At 36.7% G+C, this 20,811-nt stretch overlaps 2 protein-coding genes across 2 annotated transcripts; one reads left to right on the forward strand and one right to left on the reverse strand.

The window, feature by feature from the left end:
* Nucleotides 1–781: 781 nt before the first annotated feature.
* Nucleotides 782–7,271, reverse strand: LOC149171850 (cysteine-rich receptor-like protein kinase 15). The gene is made up of 6 exons (XM_089427612.1): nt 6,251–7,271; nt 3,212–3,336; nt 2,896–3,106; nt 2,570–2,810; nt 2,221–2,371; nt 782–1,507 (listed from the first exon to the last, which is right to left on the reverse strand). The coding sequence occupies exons 1-6, from the start codon at nt 7,236–7,238 to the stop codon at nt 1,184–1,186; spliced, it is 2,040 nt and encodes a 679-aa protein (XP_089283738.1). The 5' UTR covers nt 7,239–7,271; the 3' UTR covers nt 782–1,183.
* A 2,649-nt stretch (nt 7,272–9,920) lies between these two features.
* Nucleotides 9,921–10,634, forward strand: LOC149171851 (uncharacterized). The gene has a single exon (XM_089426106.1). It carries the CDS (start codon nt 9,921–9,923, stop codon nt 10,632–10,634), a length of 714 nt encoding a protein of 237 aa, XP_089282232.1.
* The last annotated feature ends 10,177 nt before the right edge of the window (nt 10,635–20,811 follow it).

The following is a 20,811-nucleotide window of genomic DNA, read 5'->3' on the forward strand; positions in this document are numbered from 1 at the left end:
ACACAGTTCCAAACTGAAATTGATAGTTAAACTAATTCAATGACTCTATACCAAGTACAAATTATAAATTTTTTGCTACAAATGAAATTTAAAATAAACATTATTTTCTTTAAATACACTTTACCTTTACTAATATTGAATATAATTTGAAAAAATTTAATCTTAATTATGTAATATTTTGATCACTATTTATAGATTCTGTCAATTATAAATTTTGAGAATATTTTGAAATTTAACAAATAAAAGGGAGATTAATATTTCAAAATCTAAATTATTTTTTTTCTTATTTTACCTCTCATTCTAAAATTCCAAAATTTGTCATCAACATAAAAATGACCCCACCTATAAAAATAACAAAAAAATTATGATAACAATTTTTTTTAATAAAAAAACATAAAACTTCAAATCCTAATTCTTATATATTAAAAAACAGTCAGCACGATATTTTTACAAATAGAATTATGCACCAAGCATCTTGGCACCTTAACTGAAAACTTTCCCTTCTTTATACCGCAGATTTAACATTACTTAGGTACCAAATCTTTCACTTATCTTTCTTTTCTCATTTTTTTTTATTTTTTTTTATTTTTCAAATGGAGAAATCTTTTTTGGAGCAGCTTTTATTACATATAAGCTTGTTCCATATTAGACGACTACCAAACCTCCCGCTTAACCATTAACCTGACTTATCTTTCATAGCATTACCTAGATACCAAGTCACTAAAGGAAACAGTGTTGATAGATGCGGGAGTGGGAGACGATGACAGAGAGGGTTGGCTCCTGGTTGGCTCTTTGTTAATGGCAGTGTAGAAGGTAACGCTCCTCCCTGTGTGTTTTGTGGCATGTGCTTAAATCTAGCGATGTGTTTGTTTACTAACACTTACGGGTTTTGGTGTAACAGCGGATTTATACTCAAAGACTTAGCCAACAATAGCAGAGAATAATTCATAGAGACAAACAAATGGAGAAACAACAAGATTACTCAGTGAGAAACAACGGAATAGATAAAACAATCACTGGAGAACAGAAATCACTTTGGAGTCACAGTGGATATTCGACCCTAGCTCCCATACCACTTGTTGGAGTCACGATTGCTGTTACACCAAAACCTGCAGGTGTTAGTAAACAGACACATCGTGAGATTTAAGCACATGCCACTAAACACACGGGGAGCGTTGACCTTCTACACCACCATCAACGGGGAGCTAACAACAACAGGAAAGGTTGGTGTTGCAGAAGCGGGTGATAACCCAGAACTGGTGGAATCGGTGGTTTGGGAAAGATAGGAACTCACGAAAGCAGGCTTTGTCGGATCGGGTAAGCAAGTCACAGAATCAGGTGAAAGCATCAAACTCACTGTATCCATCAGTGGACGAAGGTGGGGTTCGGCCTGTGTACACAAAAGACCAATCTGAATGCATCTCAGCACGTGTGTCTCGTCGCACGTTTCAATTATTGCTGTATCAATTATCCGCGCAGTATTTCCTCCACCGTATGAGCTCCATACCTGCATAATCACAACAGGGTCATCATTCTTATAATACATATATGGGCAGTTGTCTATAATGAGACTTTTTGGAAGTTTTTCCGGTGGGTTTTTCCAGTTAAAATTCGGCAGCAATTTATTGGAATCGCAAGTTTGATAGCTAGTTTCTGCACAATCAAAGCGTCGCAGGGGTTTTTCAGGGTGCTGAATCCAAATATGCAGTTAAAAAACCATTTTAACTGCAACAAATCAAGATTTAACCTCAATTTCTTCCGCCGGATTCCGTCACCGGAATCTCCAAAAAGTCGCATTATAGACAACTCCCATATATGGGGTACAGAAACGCAATTTTGTAGTGAAAATTTTGAAATATTCTAGAAATAAAAATCTGATCGAGTTTCAGTTGCTTAATTGTGAATAGATGGATTATATTGCAATTTTGTAATATTTCAAAAATCTGAGGAACATAAGTAGATTTAATTGTTTGACTTTGTTATTAATAAATTTATGAAATACTAATTTGATTTCATTCACATTTACCAGATTTCTATAAAATCAATCAAATTAATTAAAGTAAATAAATAAAACTAGAAGTCAATTGGATTATGTGAAATGGTTAGAAAAATGATTGGCATCCTTCACCCAAATTCAATTCTCCCCCGATGGCATAATGGACTCTAGTGTAATGGACAGAATATTGCTCAACTAAAAATACAAAGAAAACTATATCTCACCCATCTTAAAAGAATCTGCATTTCAGGTAACAAATTGTAGTCTGTATTCTTTCTTCCAGCAATAAGTTCCAGGAGAAGAACTCCAAAGCTATAGACATCTGTTTTCACAGATAATTGCCCCTGCATAGCATACTCTGGAGGCATATATCCACTGCAGATGCAAAGTACAATATCAAGAATTATATAAAGTACAATTGCAATACAATCAATCTTCCTGAAATCAAATCAAGATAGAGGAAACAATGTTAAGAATTATATAAAGTACAATTGCAATACCATCAATCTTCCTGAAATCAAATCAAGATAGAGGAAACAATGTTTAAGAGTGATGATTATAGTGAAATCTTACTAAGTTCCAGCAACTTTTGTGCTGACGTGACTTTCGCCCTCAGGAAAAAGTCTTGCTAACCCGAAATCTGCTATCTTAGGATTCAGTTTCTCGTCCAACAACACATTGCTTGCTTTGATATCCCGATGAATTATCCGCAGTCGAGAATCCTGGTGAAGATAAAGAAGTCCACGAGCTACTCCCGCTATGATGTTATAACGCTTTTGCCAGTCAAGCCTGCTGCGTTTGTTTATGTCTGTGTCTGTACAACATAAAAATTTTAAGCTTTCTGGACACATTAATGTTTTCTATTTTCTTTCATAGATAATAAATTGGAAGCCACTCACCGAATAGAATTTTATCAAGACTCCTATTGGGGAGATACTCATAAATAAGCAACCTTTCTGATCCCTCTGCGCAACAACCTAGTAGATTCACAAGATTCCTGTGTTGAACTTTGGCTACAAGTTCAACTTCATTCAGAAATTCTTTACTTCCTTGCATAGATGTGACAGACAGTTTTTTCACGGCTATTTCTTTTCCATCCGGAGTTGTTCCCTGAATTATTCAAACAAAAAAATCAATGTGATTTTTTTTTTTTTTTTAACGATTAATTGCCCTCCTCCTAAACTAGTAGAAACTTTCCTGACCCTTTATTGTTACCTTGTATACAGGACCAAAGCCTCCCTCTCCGAGCTTGTTGTCATCATGAAAGTTATTAGTAGCAGTTAGTAATGTTTCCATTGTAAATACCATTTGACTGATTGTTGTGTTTTCCTCGTTCTGACCTGTATTATGAAAATAGAAAGTTACACTTTCAAAATACAAAATAAAAAATTGAATTCAACATTTTTTCCAAGAGCAGCAGATATGTAACCATTTTACCATGTCAAAATTTTAATATACTATAATTAAACTGACTCTGTGATTAGTATGTTTTCCATGTCACATATAAAGTTACACTTTGAAAACATGAATAAACATTGAATTTAACGAAAAGCAGATATGTAATAGGTCTTAACAGGTCAAAAGTTTAATGTTATAATGAAATTGACCGATATGGGAGAATTTTTCCCTTATTTTCACTTTCAATATTTTCTCTCCCTCATCTTTTATTTATGTATATTTTTTCTCCCTCATCTTTTATTTATGTTTAAATATATTTTTTTAAGTTGGGAAAACATATATTTTTAATTTACAATTCAAATAAGTTTATATTTATATTTTAAAAATTTTAAAATATATCATTATAATAGCTATTAATAATTTTTTTATTGTAGCAATATGCATTCTATTTTATTCTATTATATATATATATATATGGAGATATATTTTTACAAAAGCTGTAATGGCTTGGTGACCCGTTTACTCTCTGTTTGTAATCCCGTATCTTTAACCGTGTATAAGGCCTTGGTGACTTATAACTCTCAGTTGGTGTATAAGGCTTTAGTGACTTATAAATCTTAGTTGGTGTATAAGGGCTTGGTGATTTATTTACTCTTTGTTGGTAATCATGTGTGTCTAACAATGTATAAGACCATGGTGACCTATAACTCACCATGGTGACTTATAAATCTCAGTGCTTTGTTTTGTTTGTTGATTTGTATTTTACAGTTTACCAAATATAAAAGTGTATTTAATTATATTGTTATATGATGAGTTTATATAAAGAAAATATAAAAGTATACTATATTTAAGTATATTTTTATATGATAAGTTTACATATAAAGAAAATATAAAAGTGTATATAAATATATTGTTATTTTATAATTCACCGCATCCCCGCGATCCAAGCTTTTCTTCTAGTGTGTCCTAAGGAACAAGGTGCCCACCGGAGAAAATCTATCGCACAGGGCTTACCACGGACCTACCTAGTGTGCGATATGCAAAGAAGCATCCGAAACCACAGAACATCTTTTCTTGCGATGCAGGTTGATACAAGAATTGTGGTCAGCTATCAAAAACACCATTTCTTACTCTAGCAACTGGGCGGGCATTGATCTATCGGAGGCTTGGACAGACTGGGCATCGTGGCACAAAGGAACAAAGACTGTTAACCTTCCTATTCTTGTAAATTGGCACATTTGGAAAGCACGAAACCGAATCATCTTCAATGACCAACCTGTTTTCTGGCAAATGGTGGAGGCCGACATTATCGCTGCTTACAGTGAACTACCAGACCCCACCTTCGCAAGTGCGTCACCCTCACCCACCTCCCCGAATAGATCAAAACACACCTTGGGCATATTTTGATGGGGCCGCAAACCAGCAGAGTTGTGGGGGCGGATTCATCATATTCAAATCCGAGCAACATTATTACAGAATAAAAGCAGGCCTGGGAATGGGAACAAACAATTTTGCAGAGCTCATTACCCTCCGTCATTTACTTCATTTTGCTTTGAGTCATCATATCTCTTGCATTAACATCTTCGGGGATTCAAAAATCATCATAAATTGGTTCAACAACATATCTATTTGTCACATTCACACACTCAGCATTATATTGAATGAAGTTCTTGAACTCAAAGCAGCTTTTAACAACATCACATGTTCACACATCTACAGGGAACATAACGAGAGTGCTGACAAACTATCCAAGGAGGCCTCGATGATGGACAGAGGAGTATGGGAGATCACAGAGGTTCAAGGCCAACATGAGTACAAATACTACCATCGTCCATACAATGATCCGAGATATCAGCATGCACCTAAGCAATAAATCATCTGATGAATTTTTGTACATGTCAGAAACAGTTTTTTGTAATATTTAAACATGTTTTGAACAGCTAGGAAAGTCGGAAGGCATTTTTGTAAACAGGTATTTTATAGAATATTGGAAGATGACCCTGCGAGGTACATCTGATCTGATATATATGAACATAATCCTTTTTGTAACAAACAGGCACACTGTGTATAGTGACCTCAGGCATATGCGCATAGCATCTTCAATATGTAATTTTCTACATAATGAAAGTTAAGGATTTTTCCAGTGGAAAAATATTGTTATTTTATAATTAGATTTTTTGAATAAATAAACATAAGAAAAAAATATATAGTTATTTTTTATTATTTAAATTTTATTTAAAATATAAAAATATTAGAAAAATATATCTGGGTAGGGGTTTAGATAGCTTGTTTGTATAATTGCTGGTTATGGGTGTGATGGTGACTAGGCTGTTAGCTAGGCTATTAGAAAGGTTGGTTATGGGTTTGGTGATGATTAGGTTGTAAGGAAGGTTGGATAGATCTGGTAATAACTAGCTTGTATATGGGTTATATTTTAACTTATGTAATTCTATTATTTTGAAAATTTTCTAAAACCCTGAATCTTCTCTATTAAAAAAAATAAAAATAAAATATTAACAGTACACCTTAAAGATTTTCTATAACCCTGAAACTATTTTTAAATTAAAAAAATAAAATAAAATAAAAGTATCATCAACAATAATCCCACAGAATTCCACACCCAAAATCTCCTCATTAGCATCATTAGCATACACCCACTTGAATATAAGAAATGTAAATTCTAGTTTCTTCTGAAATTTTTTTCTAAAATCTATTGAACATGGTCACTTTGCACATACCATCTAAGTCTGGTTGTAATCATATGCAAAGCGTGGAGGTGATAAAACCCAGGGTTCAGATGGGTATGTGGAAGCTTTCAATGACAAGCAATTTGAGATAATGATAAAGTAGCAATACCTTGATAGCCTCTTCCCAGTTGTAAGGCGGACTTCAGTCTCTTCCTAGTTGCGAACGCGCATACAATTAACAGGAGAACCAAGGCACCCACAACACCTAAAATTATGGGAATTATGTGTCTGTTTTTGTGTGAAGACTTGATCTGTGCATTATTAGCTGCTCCCTGCGTAGTGGTGGGTGGAAACGCGGTGGAACTGAAAAAAGGATATATTTCATAACGGAGTATGCAGCTTTGACTCCAATACTGAACTCCTGCAGCCGTGTCAGATGTGAACATTTTACTGATTGAGTATGAGAGGCACCTTCTGCAATCCTGAGTAGAGAGATCTCTGGTGCACTGGACCAGACCGTAAACCGTTTGGGACGCCGAATCTAGAGCTATAGACAGAGCAGACCGTTTAGTTTCACTTGCTGCTTCAATTGACAATTTCTTTAACAGATTCTCTGCAGTAACTTCAAAGTCAGGCGGGATAAACACAACCCTGTTTCCGAAGGCCTCAATATAATTAGACCCCAAATCTGTATCCAGTTGTCCGATGAAATTATAGTTTCCATAGCGTAAGAAGCACTCAAAAGGCCAGATACTACCGCTAACGACAGTCCCACAATCTTGTCGAATGTTAGTGGTTGCAAATTGCCAACAACTGAAGCACTGGTCGACTGTCATGTCTTCTCTGCATTGGAGGAGGCCATATATTCTGTTAGGACTTTGGCCATACACAGATATATTAAACCCACTTTTGTTGGCCCCTTCAGCAAGACTATCAAAGACTTTGTTCAGATTTTTCTCAAACGTACTGCCTTCTGTATAGTTACCGCCGCCGCATTTAGTTGTGGTTCCGTTGCAAATCTGCCCATGAAGTGTAATATTGATCAATGTTGGAAGAACAATAATTAAGTAGAATAGCGTAAGACTTTGGCCCATCCAGCGAGACCGTGCAGAACCCCTTCCATGGAAATACATCTTCGTTACAACTCTGATCGTCATCTGCGCACAGCTTACTGATAATACTAAAGTGTTTAGAGATCTAGTTGACAGAAGTGTTTAGAAATCTAGTTTATAACAAGCTTTTAGAATTTTGGGTATCCAAAAATTCAATCTATTTCCACTATTAAAAAACAATTCAAATACTCTTATAGCTAAATTTCTTAAAAAATAATCACCCACCAGAAATCCTCACTTCTTTAAACTACGCCTTATAAATCAACTATTGACTTGATTTTGTAAATTAGGCAAATCTAATCATCAAGAAGTTAAAGTAGACTATATAATGCATGTCATCTAGAAAACAGAGAAAAATATTACAAAAACATCATTCAAACACGACATCTACAAAAAGTAGACTATATAATGCATGTCATCTAGAAAACAGAAAAAATTATTACAAAAACATGATTCAAACACACATCTACAAAAAAAAATTGAAATATTTTTACCAGCCACGTTTGCTTGTCCAGCCAATTCCTCGGCCTCCTTAAACGACTGCTTTGTACTGCCAAAATTTCATGTGCTGTTCTGTGTTTATTGGTTGCCTGGCAGCGGCCGTCATGTGAGCCATATCCTGACTTGAAAAGTCTTTACCAAATATTTATGTACGCCTGTAACGTCAAAGTGTCCGTTCAAAGCTTTTTCATCAAAACAGAGACTGCGATGATGGTACATGCATCACGTGGATGTATGTTGACGTTATTTTTACTGTTTTTTTTTCAACTTTGTGATTCACAACCTTACTCGACTGATTTTTATATTTATTTATTTGAGGGATTAGATACTTTATATTCTTTATTTATTTGAAAGCTTAGATACTGGGTAGGTTTTATTTTAAATTAAATTTAAAATTAGTTATTGCTTTTAGAAGTGTAAAGGTACACCTAAGGAATAGAAGATTTGGGAAGATTATCTTGCCACTCACTCCAATACAAGAATTGTTAATAGTTTCTATGAGTGCAACAAAATTACTTCTCGATAAGAATATGTAGATGACTCACTCCAATACAAGAATTGTTAATAGTTTCTATGAGTGCAACAAATTTACTTCTCAATAAGAATATGTACATGACAGATATCTAAAGTCACTGGAAGACCGTAGAAAGAGACATATAAATCTATGAAGAGGACTCCACCTGTTAGATTTTAAATGAACAAAATTAGGCTGCTATTAGGATTGAAGAAGTCATTTTTGGTAAAGATGTCATTGTCAGTTCCTTTAGTATTGTGGGAGCAAGAGGAGGTGAAACTAGAGTAGAGTGACACTCTCCCAGATGTGGAAAGAGAGACACTCTTTTAGGAAAAACAATCTAATTTAATTAATCATTTTTTGGTTAAGTTCATTTCTATGCTAGTTTTGAACTTGTAGGTTCTAAGTTTTGAAAATATGGGAACCATGATAACATAAAAGTCTTTTTAGAAGGAAAAAAAGAAATTTAAGCTAAATGGGAAGCACATCTCACCTATGGTGACTACAATTACATTTTTTTTTGGAATAGGAGTTATTTTCTAAAGTAGACAATCTTGAATTCACTAACCAATCTCTAGGTCGTGCCCTGTGAAATTCCAAGCACACCCTCTGTGATTTCGAGTTTGGGCTTGCGAATAAAACTATCAATCCTTGAATGCTTCAAATCACCGTCCAAGTCCCCATAATTTGCCATTTTGGGGTAAAAGCAACACCAATGGCATTAATTTTGGCCAAAGCTTTGATAGATTACACTTTGATAGATTACAGGGACATCCAATCCACGAGATTGATTAAAATAAGGCGGCACAAAAGCCACATTACTCCATGATTAATCTACAAGAATTAAATATTTCCTTACACTCTAGCATAAGCTCCATTACACTCTAGTAGAAGTTCCATCACATGGTTACTTTGTTCTTCATTGTTGCTAAATTTTTTTGTTCTCTTTTTTAGGATATCATAATAAAGTATAATCATAATAAAAAAATAAAAAATACTTATATATTAATAATATATATTGAAATTTTGTCAAATAAATATTAATTTTTTAATTATAAATTGACTTTAAAACATTTAAATATATATAAAATAATAATAATTATTATTATTCTAATATTTTTATGGATTTATTTTTTAAAACCCAACAAAACTTAATTTTATAATAAATCAACTTAAAAACCAATGAAAAGTCAAAATATCCCAAGATATATATATATATATATATATATATATATATATGACATGGCACTTCCTAGCAAATTTCATGATGGTTGTAGTGCCACATGTCAAAAATACTTATATATTAATGATAAATATTAAAATTTTGTATAATAAATATATTTTTTTTAATTATAAACTGATTTTAAAACATTTAAATATAAAAAATACAAATTATTATTCTAATATTTTTATAGGTTTATTTTTCAAAACCTAATAAAACTTAATTTTATGATAAATTATATTTACAATTGGGAGAGGAGATGAGGACTAGGAGCAATGATGGTCGAGCAAGGGTTTTGAAAACCTAGGGTTAACAGAGACAGGGCCGAAAGAGGAACAACGACGACGATAAGGGGAGGAGCGCAAGTCTTCTGCACACAAACGAACCTGCGAAGACACAACAAGAAGAGGAGGGTTAATAAATCAAGAAAGGACTGAAAGACACCATGGTAGGGGAACCGGGGAGGGGAGAGATCCCCTCCTACAAAAATATGGCGGCGGGAGAATCAAGTGGGGATGGGATGCAAAGAGACCCAAAGGAGAACAACAAAGACGTGCCAGTACTGGGGAATCGGTGGCAAACAAAACTTGGGGGCAGATGTCTTCCCAGAGCTCAGAAAAAACCAAGGTATGTAATACCCAACAACAAACTTGAAGACTACAGATGTTATATGAGAGACCATGCTTTGATATGCAAGTTTGTAGGTTTTTGGCTGTCGGAAAGGGACGTAGCTAAGTGGATACAACAAAGATGGAAGCTGAAAGGGCATATAGATCTAAAGTTAGGGGCGAAGGGTTTCTTTACAGTGATATTTGCAAATTTGGAGGACAAGGAAAGAACCTTCGAAGGAGGACCATATTTTATGAATAATGATGGTTTATTTATGAGGCATTGGGAGGATCGATATAATCCAGACCATGAAAAGATGCTAGCAGCACCCATCTGGGTAAGACTATTTGGTTTACCAATGGAGTTCTGGGACCCCGATATCCTGGAAGGCATAGGCAATACAATCGGGACTTTTGTCAAAGTAGCAGAGTCAACAAAAAGAGGGAAGTATACATCCTATGCAAGGATATGTGTTTATATGAATATAGCAGAACCATTGCCGGAGTACATAGAGCTAGAGTACCATGACGAAATATGGCAGCAACCGATGGACTACGAGCATATACCCTTCAGATGTAGAAGGTGCCATGAATAAGGACATCTCTTCAAACAGTGCCCACTGAATAAAGAAGAGGAAACACAAAGGAAACATGAAGAAGAGCAAAGGAGGACAGAAGAGACAGATGAAGGGGAAACGGGTTTCCAGGAAATCCATAGGAAAAAAAGACCAGGGAAGGAAATGACAAGGATGCAACAACCTACAAAAAAAGTAACAGTAGAATGCTAGAACAAGTTTTAGGCTTTACAGGAGGAAGAAGAGGAGTCTGGAAAAGAAGAAAATGCGAAGGAACCCATGGAAATTATAAAAGATACAAAGGAACCAGACCTAAACCAGAATAGTAGGTCAGAAGGAGGAGCAGAGGAGAGCATGGAGATGACAGTAGAACAAACTCAGATGGGGACAGATACACAGAAGGACAGTGGAAATGAGGAGGAAAGAATCATGAAAAGATTGTTACAGGACTGGAAAATTCTTGATGAAAGGTTTATCTCGGAAGCCCAAAAGCAATTGTATAAAGAGACATTCTAGAAATACAAGGAAAAGAAAGGAATTACTTTAGCAAATCAGATAGATCAAACAAGAATGCAAGGAACCCAAAGTCTGGGAATGGACAGTACTGGCAAAGGAGGCAGGAAACGAGGTAGATGGACATTGAATGAAACCATACAAGTGGTTGGAGAAATATTGGTCAACTCAGGCAGGGTTATACCTCTTTCAGAGGTATTTCAACAACCATCCAAAAAGTTATAAAATGATAGTCACAAGTTGGAACATTAGGGGACTCAACAGTAAAGGAAAGCAGAGGTATCTAAAGGAGAGGATAAAGAAAGATAAGCCTAGCATAATGATAATCCAGGAGACAAAAATTAGCTCCCAACAATTAGAAGGTATAATAAAAAAACAAAAAATACAATACCAGGTGATGGGTCAGGACACGACTGGCACGGCGGGTGGTCTTGCAATCCTCTGGAACCCTGAGGAGGTATTGTTTGAAAACTGGATAAGCTTACCCAGAATCCTTACAGGCTTATTCAGAATGACAGGATCATCGGAATGGATTCTCATCATAGGAGTCTATGGGCCGCACATACCAAGGGAGCGGAAAAATTTCCTTAAGGATCTGCAAACCATAAGAAGGATCTTTCCAGGAATACCGTGGATAGTAGGGGGAGACTTTAATATGATCAGAACAATGGAAGAAAAGAGAGGCGGTATAAATAGACCAGATCAAAACATGGAGGAGTTCAGTGAGATTATTACAGAACAAAGACTGGTAGACATCCCAACAATTAACGGCATCCACACATGGAATAACCGAAGAGGAGGAAGAAACCAAATAGCTTCCAGATTAGATCGATTCCTTATATCAGAACAGATAATGAACAGGGATGTATTTGTTGAAGCCACAATAATGCCGGCAATGGTTTCAGATCATTGGCCAATCAGGTTGGAAATAAATATTAAGAAAAACCCCCTCAAAAGACCCTTCAGGTTTGAGGCCTTTTGGCTCAGGAATCCCCAGTTTTTATCTAAGGTAGAGGAATGGTGGACTCAAAGTACACAAAAAGGAAAAGGCAAGATGCATACTTTTCAGCTAAAACTCAAAGAACTCAAAGGGAAAATCAGAAAATGGAATAAGGAGGAGTTTGGAAACATAATGGTGGGAAAACAGAAGCTAGAGCAAGAAATGGAAGAGATACAACAAAAAATTATTACAGAAGGCAGAAATGAGGAAAGAAGCAAAGAGGAAGGAACTATAATTAGCCAACTTGAGGAGCGAAGGAAACAGGAAGAGATTCTATGGAAGCAAAAATCCAGGATAAACTGGTTACGCGAAGGAGAAAGAAACACCAAGTTTTTTCACCAAGCTATGATTCAGCATAGGTAAAGGAACGTGATCTTTTCCATCAAAAACGAAGAAGGAGAAAGGATAATAGAATATGAAGGAATTGAGCAAGTATTGGTAGGATAACATAAAGACATATTGACAGAACCACAAGTAGACAGAGAAGCATCTACAGATCTTATATGAAAAGAGATCCCTAGAATAATAACGGAAGAACAAAATATGGCATTGATGAGGGCAACCACTCTAGAGGAAGTAGAGGAAATTGTGAAGGGTATGAAGAAAAACAAAGCGCCAGGACCGGATGGATATACAGCGGAATTTTATCAAGCAGGTTGGCATTTTCTTGGACAAGAGATACTGGATGCGGTAGAGGAATCTTGCATAAAACAGAAGGTATGGCTGGGTCTCAATTCTACTTTCCTTACTTTGATTCCTAAAAATGCCAATTCTAAAACTGCCCAGGGTTTTCGACCAATTGCCCTTTGCAATGTAATATAGAAAATAATCGCTACTCTGATGGCTAAAAGATTAAAACCCATCCTCCCTAGCATTATCTCACCGGAGAAAACCGGCTTTGTGGAGGGAAGACAAATTCTTGATGGATTAGTAGTCACCCAGGAAGCGATCCATTCACTGAACCAGAAAAAACAGGGAGGGATGATGATAAAGTTAGATTTGTCAAAGGCTTACGATCGCTTAAACTGGAAATACCTCAAGGAAATTCTTGCGGCCTTCGGATTCAGCAATAGATGGATAGACTAGGTTTATAATATGATATCAGCTCCTATTTTCTCTATCATGTTAAATGGGGTGCCAACATCAACCTTCAATGCCACTAGAGGAATAAGACAGGGGGATCCTTTATCCCCTTTCTTATTTATATTGGATGCGAAGGGTTCGGGTAGGTATTTCAAAAAAGAACCGAGGGAAAGAAAAATTAAAGGATTAAGGCTATGGGGAAACAATTTGCCCATCACCCACCAGTAGTTCGTGGACGACATCATGCTTTTCTGTGAAGTTTCAATAAAGGAGGTAATGGGGGTAAAAATGATCTTGGACTTGTTTATGGAGGCTTCAGGTATGGAAATAAACAAAGAGAAATCATGCACCTTTATCTTCAACACTCCAGAATCGATCAAAGCTCATTTAACCAGAACGCTAGGATTCAGACATGGTGAACTACCAACAAAGTACCTGGGGAATCAAATTGATATAAACCCTACAAGAATAGCAAACTGGCAGCAAGTCATAGAAAAGCTCAAGAATAGACTTGCAAGTTGGTCTTTTAGATCGCTGAACATAGCAGGAAGATTGGTATTACTGAAATCAGTTCTCCAATCTATACCAATTTATCCTCTATCAATCATGGCTGTTCCCAAAGGGGTATGCACTAAAATGAAAGAAATCTTTGGAAAATTCATATGGGGAGGGCCAAAACAATAAAGGAAATGGGCACTAGTCTCATGGAAAAGCTTGACAAAAAGAAAAGAAGAAGGGGGTTTAGGACTTAGAGACCCAGACATTCTGAACAAAGTTCTAGGAGCGAAGCTATGGTGGAGGTGGATGAGGGGAGGAAATGACTTATGGAAGAGAATATGGACACAGAAATATAATATGCCTGTAACAACGGCAGGCATCCTTAGACTAGAAGAAACCCCAAAAGGATCTACAATATGGGAATTGGCAAGCCAAAGTAGAAACATCATAAACCATTATGCATTCTGGGAAATAAGAGGAGGAGGTATAGCTAGATTTTGGGAGGAGGAATGGAAACAAAGAGACAAAATGGTCAGTATACAAGCTCTGCAAAGTATACATCAAAAGGCAGCAAGGGAGGGGCTCGAATATGTAAGAGAATATTGGAAAGAAGGGGAGCCAGATGGGATATGGCGAACATGGAGAAAACCAGAAGAATGGGATGAAAATATAGATCAAGAGCAAAAAGGAATATTTATAAAAGAATTGGAGTCAAGGAAAATCAAAGCCAGACTAGGACCGGATATTCTTGGATGGGGAAAATCCACAAGAGGGGCCTTCACAGTCAAAGAAGCTTATTATTTAACAACCCACCAGGAGAGAGAGGGAGAAACCTTAGACTGGGAAATAATTTGGAATAGTAAGTGGTGGCCGAAGATAGCTATATTTGCTTGGCTAGTTGGAAAAGAAAGGATCCTGACGTGGGATAAGATACAAAAACGAGGTTTCCTGGGACCCCTGAGATGCAGCCTTTGCAAACAGGGGAACGAAACCCAGGAACACATTCTGAACTCTTGCCCATTCGCTCAGCATCAATGGGTAGAGATCAGAAGACTCTTCGGAAAATCAAATAGAGATCCCAATGATATTAAAAAGACCATCTTCCAATGGGGTAAGGGACAATTCTCATGCAAGGTTGTAAGGAGAACTTGGAATCTAGCCATAGGATTTGTTATATGGCTTCTTTGGAAAGAGAGAAACCGAAGGATTTTCTTAGACAAGGCCAATACTCTGGAAAAGATTTGGAGAGGAATTCAAAACTCAATTAGAGAGACCGTTCTGGCAGAGACATGGGAGGAGGAAGATTGGAAAGCGAACCCTGAAGAAGGAAGAATCTTAGCAAAACTAAATATGGAATTCGGCATGGTGTATCTTAGAAAAGAAAAACAGCAATGATCCCAGACTCAGAGTCCAGAACAGTTCAGTTATCCTGGGCGAAATTTCATTAAATTGAACTTTGATGGGGCTTCCAAAGGGAACCCAGGGCTGGCAGGTTTTGGAGGCATCTTTAGAGACAGTGAGAGACACACAAGATGGGTGTATGCAGAATGGGGAGGCGTAATGACCAACAATGAAGCATAACTGTGGGTTGTTTATCAGGGTCTAAGGATAACAGTAAGGAATGGCTACACAAATCTAGAAATTGAAGGTGACTCACAGATAGTAGTGGAAATGCTACGGAATCTCAACAATGGGAAAGATTGGGAGCAAGTAGCAAAAAGCTGGAGGACAGTAGGGATCATTCAAGACATGGCCGAAATTTTAAAGAGAATTGAATACAAAATCATTAACCACGTCAGGAGAAAAGGAAACAAAGCTGCAGACTACCTTGCAAACTGGGGATGCAAAGAACAGGGGGAAGGGTCGACAGCATCTGCCAACAATAATGAATAAACCGAGATGGGAGGAACTCACTATAATAATCACTCAGGACCATAATGGAACCACAACACAATAAAAAAGATCCCCAGAGACCCCCGATCGGGGTGATAATGGTGGCGATCAGGGAAATTAATACGAATCGGGCGAGGGATGATGACGAGGCAAATGGGATTTGGGTAATGATGAAGGCGGACAGAAAGATCAGCAGAAAGGATATTATTCCAAGAAGGAGCTGCGATGAAGTAATGAAAGACGAAGTTGGTGGAGATAGTGCTGCAGAGATTGGACGTGGGTATGATGGCACAGAAGGAGGACGTAGAGAGGTGGGCGGTCATGAAAACGGCAGGTGGCAGAAGAATCTGGAGAAGAGAAATGAGGAGAAATGGCGGAGGAGAAATCATAAAGGAGGGAGGAGGGGCAAAGGAAGGAGTCTATTTAACGAAATTTCAGAGAGTTCGCAAAGAGACAGGGTGGTGAAAACTCCAGTTAGGTCCACAGAAAGGCAGAGGAGGCAGAGAGAACAACCAAGCAGCGCCGAAAGGAGGAAACGAATGTCTACAAGGAGAAGAATGAGAAATGAAGCAGATGAGGAGAGCAGAGGCAGGAAAAGTCCGGAAAAGAAAGGGAAAAGGATCAATGTTGGGGAAACTACAGAGCAGTATCAGACAGTTTAGGACGAGACCAAGGACGAAGTGGAAATGTTTGATTCTGACCAAGACAGATCTGAGCAACCAAGAAAGAGTGTATGGAAGGTTGAGAGGCAATCAAAGGACAAACCACAGGAAGAAAGGAAGTATGGAGATAGGAGAGGCAAAGGGCGAGAGGAGGGAGGCGACCTTGGGAGCACTTCGGGTATGAAAGGTCCAGGAGGCAGAGGAAATTATGTGAATAGAGGAAGAGCAGGACGGGGATGAGGCCAACGCAGTAGAGGAAGAGGATGGTTGGAAGGGAAATGGGAGAAATGCGAATCATTACCGGCAAGAAGATATAGAAAAACGCTGAAGAAGATGATACAGTTCGTAGAGCAAGCCTACAGTGAAAACACTAATGAGGATATCAGAAGAATAATACAGCAATTGGAGGAAGAAGCTACTCAGGGTCAGTCAGAATCAGAAATGGAAGATTGGGAATACCTGCTACCGGATCCAGGGAATACTAGAGGGCACATGACACTGTATAAACAAGCCTTGCATGTATACTGGGTTATGAAAAAGTTGCTGGCTAAGGCCATGGAGTAGGTGGCCATGGAGATGGTTGAACTGGCCCAGGGAATTCCTAATTTGAAGAAAGAAATGCAGAACATTCAAGTCACCCTGATGATGCAGGACAACAAACTGGAAGAGATACAACAACAGACAAAGAAGATCAATCCGGGAATAAAGAAAGAAGATGATCAGCAGGAAGCCATGGCTGGTTAATATCTGAAGATATGTATATGCTTTCCATAGTTTTTTGAATGCTGGTGGATAGTTTTTGGTTTCAGTATCAGTTTATAATGCAATTAATAACCAGTAGTAATCTTTTTGAATGCTTAGTATACTTAGCCTGGACAAGAAGACTTAGTATTTTTTGTTTTTGGATGGCTGTCAAAAACTTAAGGTGGCCAACAGACCCGGTTTCCCTTCGGGGCGGGTTGAGGCCACCATGAAAATGTACTGGTTTCAATTCGAATTAATGGAAAACGTATGGTCCCTCCTCAGCTTATAATTTTTTTTTTTTTTTTTATGATAAATTAATTTAAAAACCAATGAAAAATCAAAATATCTCAAATTTTAGAGATTAGAATCTTTCTTTTTTTTGTTTAGGATGGGATTTAGAAAACTTTAAAGGACAACACACTTGTAGCTAATTCTATGACGACCATGTGTCAATTTTTATTTGGAACCAAACCCATCATTGAACACCTTCGGTGTTTCAAAATGCAATTTAAACATTGATTTTAAATAACTTTCTCCACGAATGACATTGAAACACCTTTTGCTACAATAATCAATGTTGAAATCGCTACAACAACCATGGAATACCTTTTGCTACAAGGACCAATATTGAGAGTGCGACAACAACCACTATTGAGATATTTTTTGTAAGTCATCATTTCAATTGCCATAAAAAATAGTCTTCATTGTTTACTTTGTCTTATGCTTTAGATCTTAGATGCATAACATTTTACTTATATATTTTTTATCACATAGGATAAAATAGGGAATAAGCTAGGTAGTATGTTGTCTTTTTCTTTAATTTTCTCTTGTTTGTTGTTGAGGTTGCACAACTTCCATGTAAGTTTGTTGATGCACTATAATAACAAAACATCCAACATAGATTGGATACTATGTTTGAGAATTTGGCTCATCACCTTGCTTGATTTGGTAGTTGCTTCATTAAGCTTTTGGTAAATTACTTTTCCTTGAATTTTTTATTATTTCTACTTGTAACAATAGATTTTAGGTGTCTAGGGCAAGAAACCTTGGTTTTTTGCTTTAATTGTAGGAATTTTTGGTTTCTTTAATTTACGAGATCGTAGAATATTTATCTTTAAGAATATTGCACGCAATTAGTTAACCTAGTGCTTCAAATGCCAATGTGTAGTTAGGCCTAGTTTCTATGCTAGGTTTAATCCATATTTTACATATGTATTCATCCTTGACAATATATATATATTTTTTACCTCCTTTATATATAGATGTAACATCCCCCTATTCAACCCCTGCTCATTTTAATGATGATTGTGATTGTAATGCCAATGTGGAAGGAGCACGACTGGTTGGTATGAATCATTGGCCTGAGAGAAACTTGCTTGCTCATCTACTTTATTTGAAGCCACTTTAATGTCCAAATCCTACTTGCCCGCTTGTATTTCTTGAAAAGCCACGACCCATACAAACTGAATTAAATGCCAAGGTGGCTTGTATACTTAGTCAGTGAGTTATCTGACAGGTGTTACATGATGTGATTGGGTCTAAAATGAATATAGAAGAACTCAATGACGAGAATTACAAGGTGAAGAAGTGGTGACACCCTCACCTCAAAAGTGAGGAGGTGGCGTAACAGACTGAACCACATCCTGACGGATGAAGAGGCGTGATTAGACTAAGCAGTACAAAGGGCAAGGTGGTGGCCATTGCTTGGGCTTCTCCCTCGTAGATCGAAGAGAGGATGAGATGAAGAGCCAAGTTGGGCTGTGGTAGTTGCAAGAAAAGAGAAGAAGGGGCATTGGATGCTTTGAAATGGATCATGGTTAGCCATAACTAGCTGACATTCCCATGTTTTCTAAGGATTTTTCCATTGAACTGATGGCCTACTCTCTATTACCTAGGTGATCATCCACATGGCTATGTTTTATAACCATTGAGTTATTTTCTATGTCTATGTGGCCTATGTTAACTTAAGTGAGGGAATGGACCATTGAATGTTAGTTGTTAAGTTGGTGAAGCATTAGAATAATGGAGTCCATCTCTTGAAATCATGTTGAACCTGTTGGGGTGAACCCTTTCCCTGTGCAAGCATTTCCTCAAACCTTGGATACGGATCGCGGGTGCCCAGTTGCAAGGAAGGTTGTAGTGTAGCTAGGGAAAATTTTAAGGATGTAAATTTCTCTTAAAGTTTAAAAACCTTGGAAAATTTCATTAGTGCCTAATATGCAATCTATAAAATGTTTGTTAATATCTTTGTAAACATATAATTTTTTTTAGTAATTTTATGTATAGTTATAAAATTTCAGCGATTTGAAAGGTAAAATAATTTTATACTATAAAATTTAGGCAAATAATTTTTAGAAAAAAAAAAAAGAAATTGGTGAACCTTTTTTTGGACAAATAATAGAAAATTATCCCACTTGCGAATATTAGCCACTAAAATTTTCCTTGAGTGTAGTTGGCTTATGGTTGGGTGGAGAGTGGAAGTCCCTCATTCAGTTGCTATACATTTCAAGCTATTCAAATAAGTATACTTGGCTATGCATAGTTTATTATACACAATGATATGCCTTATTATACTTATGTCTAATAATTAATCATGTATCATTCACAAAAGAATGCCTGACTCATTTTATAACCATTGTTTACTAACTAACTTGCATATCTACAGTAGTTATGAGTTATTTGAGTTATGTGTTTGTGACCTTCTCATTCATTTGTAGGTTTCCTGATATGTCCCTTATTGGTGATTTGAAATCACTCAGGATTAACTATGATTTCATAAAATTTTAGTGATCTTTATATAGTTATGAGTTTGGGCAGCTCACTGCCATAATCAAGATGGTGGGTTATCTTATTAAGCGTTCAATTTATGTGTTGTGTACATGGAATGAATCTATCTCAGGAAGGTTGTTGAGATATTTGTATGTTCATGGTGAATGTTTTTCTTTAGATTCCTTCATGGTCATGGTTTAGCTTACGGATCAAAGTGTTTGTTGATATCCTCACGTTTTACAAAGTTATTTACATAAATATTCATGGATATTGGATGTCCTTAGCTAGACTATAACAAGGTGTGAATTCCACTATCTAATATGCAATGAATATCATGGACCTCTGATTGTTTAAGGTTGTTGATTACCTTTCCCGATATAAGAAATTGTTTGGTTCAATGCACGACATGTCAATAGATCTGAAAGTGTTTTCTTGGGATCCATTTTTTGGTATAATGTGATGTTGTTATATTTGAGTTTATAAAATAGCATTAGCTATGATTTAGCTTGTTTTAGTGCCTAATAGTAGGCATGTTGATAGGTCCACTGATTGTATTATGGCTATGTGATGCAGGAGCATCTGACCCTCCCTTAATCGTTAGAAGAATCCAAAGTGGAGAACGAGAGGACATGGACCATCAGAGCAAAACAGGGGAAATTCTGTTCAAAACAGAGTAAATGATGGAATGGATAAAATTCTCGAGGAGACTTATTAAATGTAATCTGCCACATATGTATGCATGTAGACTGGAATCAGGGACAGTTGAGTGATTCAAGGAGAGGATTGATCGGATCCTTTCAGTGATCCGATCCAATGTTTCCTTTATATATATATATATATATATATCATGAGATAGATATAGATAGACAGAGAGGGTAGATAGATTCGATGTAATCGAGAGGGGAACTTGTGCCTAAGGCTGAAATGCCTTAGAATGTAACTTTGTTGTGTATAATACAAAAAGTGTGTGTTTCATTATTGATTGTGTGCCTGTGTGTATTTCATATATATATGCGTTAATGGCTTGAAGTCCTGT

Source organism: Pinus tabuliformis, chromosome 4_2, assembly GCF_031772625.1.
Source record: "Pinus tabuliformis cultivar Carrire ecotype Pingquan chromosome 4_2, CPIR1, whole genome shotgun sequence".
In the NCBI taxonomy this organism is placed as follows: Eukaryota; Viridiplantae; Streptophyta; class Pinopsida; order Pinales; family Pinaceae; genus Pinus; species Pinus tabuliformis.

Excerpts from the sequence above, each read along its gene's own strand:
- LOC149171850 (XM_089427612.1), bottom strand. The coding sequence starts at position 7,238 with ATGACGATCAGAGTTGTAACGAAGATGTATTTCCATGGAAGGGGTTCT. Across the intron at positions 3,337-6,250 it reads ACTGGGAAGAGGCTATCAAG|GTCAGAACGAGGAAAACACA; the intron begins GTATTGCTACTT and ends TTCATAATACAG. Across the intron at positions 2,372-2,569 it reads ACAAAAGTTGCTGGAACTTA|TGGATATATGCCTCCAGAGT; the intron begins GTAAGATTTCAC and ends TTGCATCTGCAG.
- LOC149171851 (XM_089426106.1), top strand. The coding sequence starts at position 9,921 with ATGGCGGCGGGAGAATCAAGTGGGGATGGGATGCAAAGAGACCCAAAG.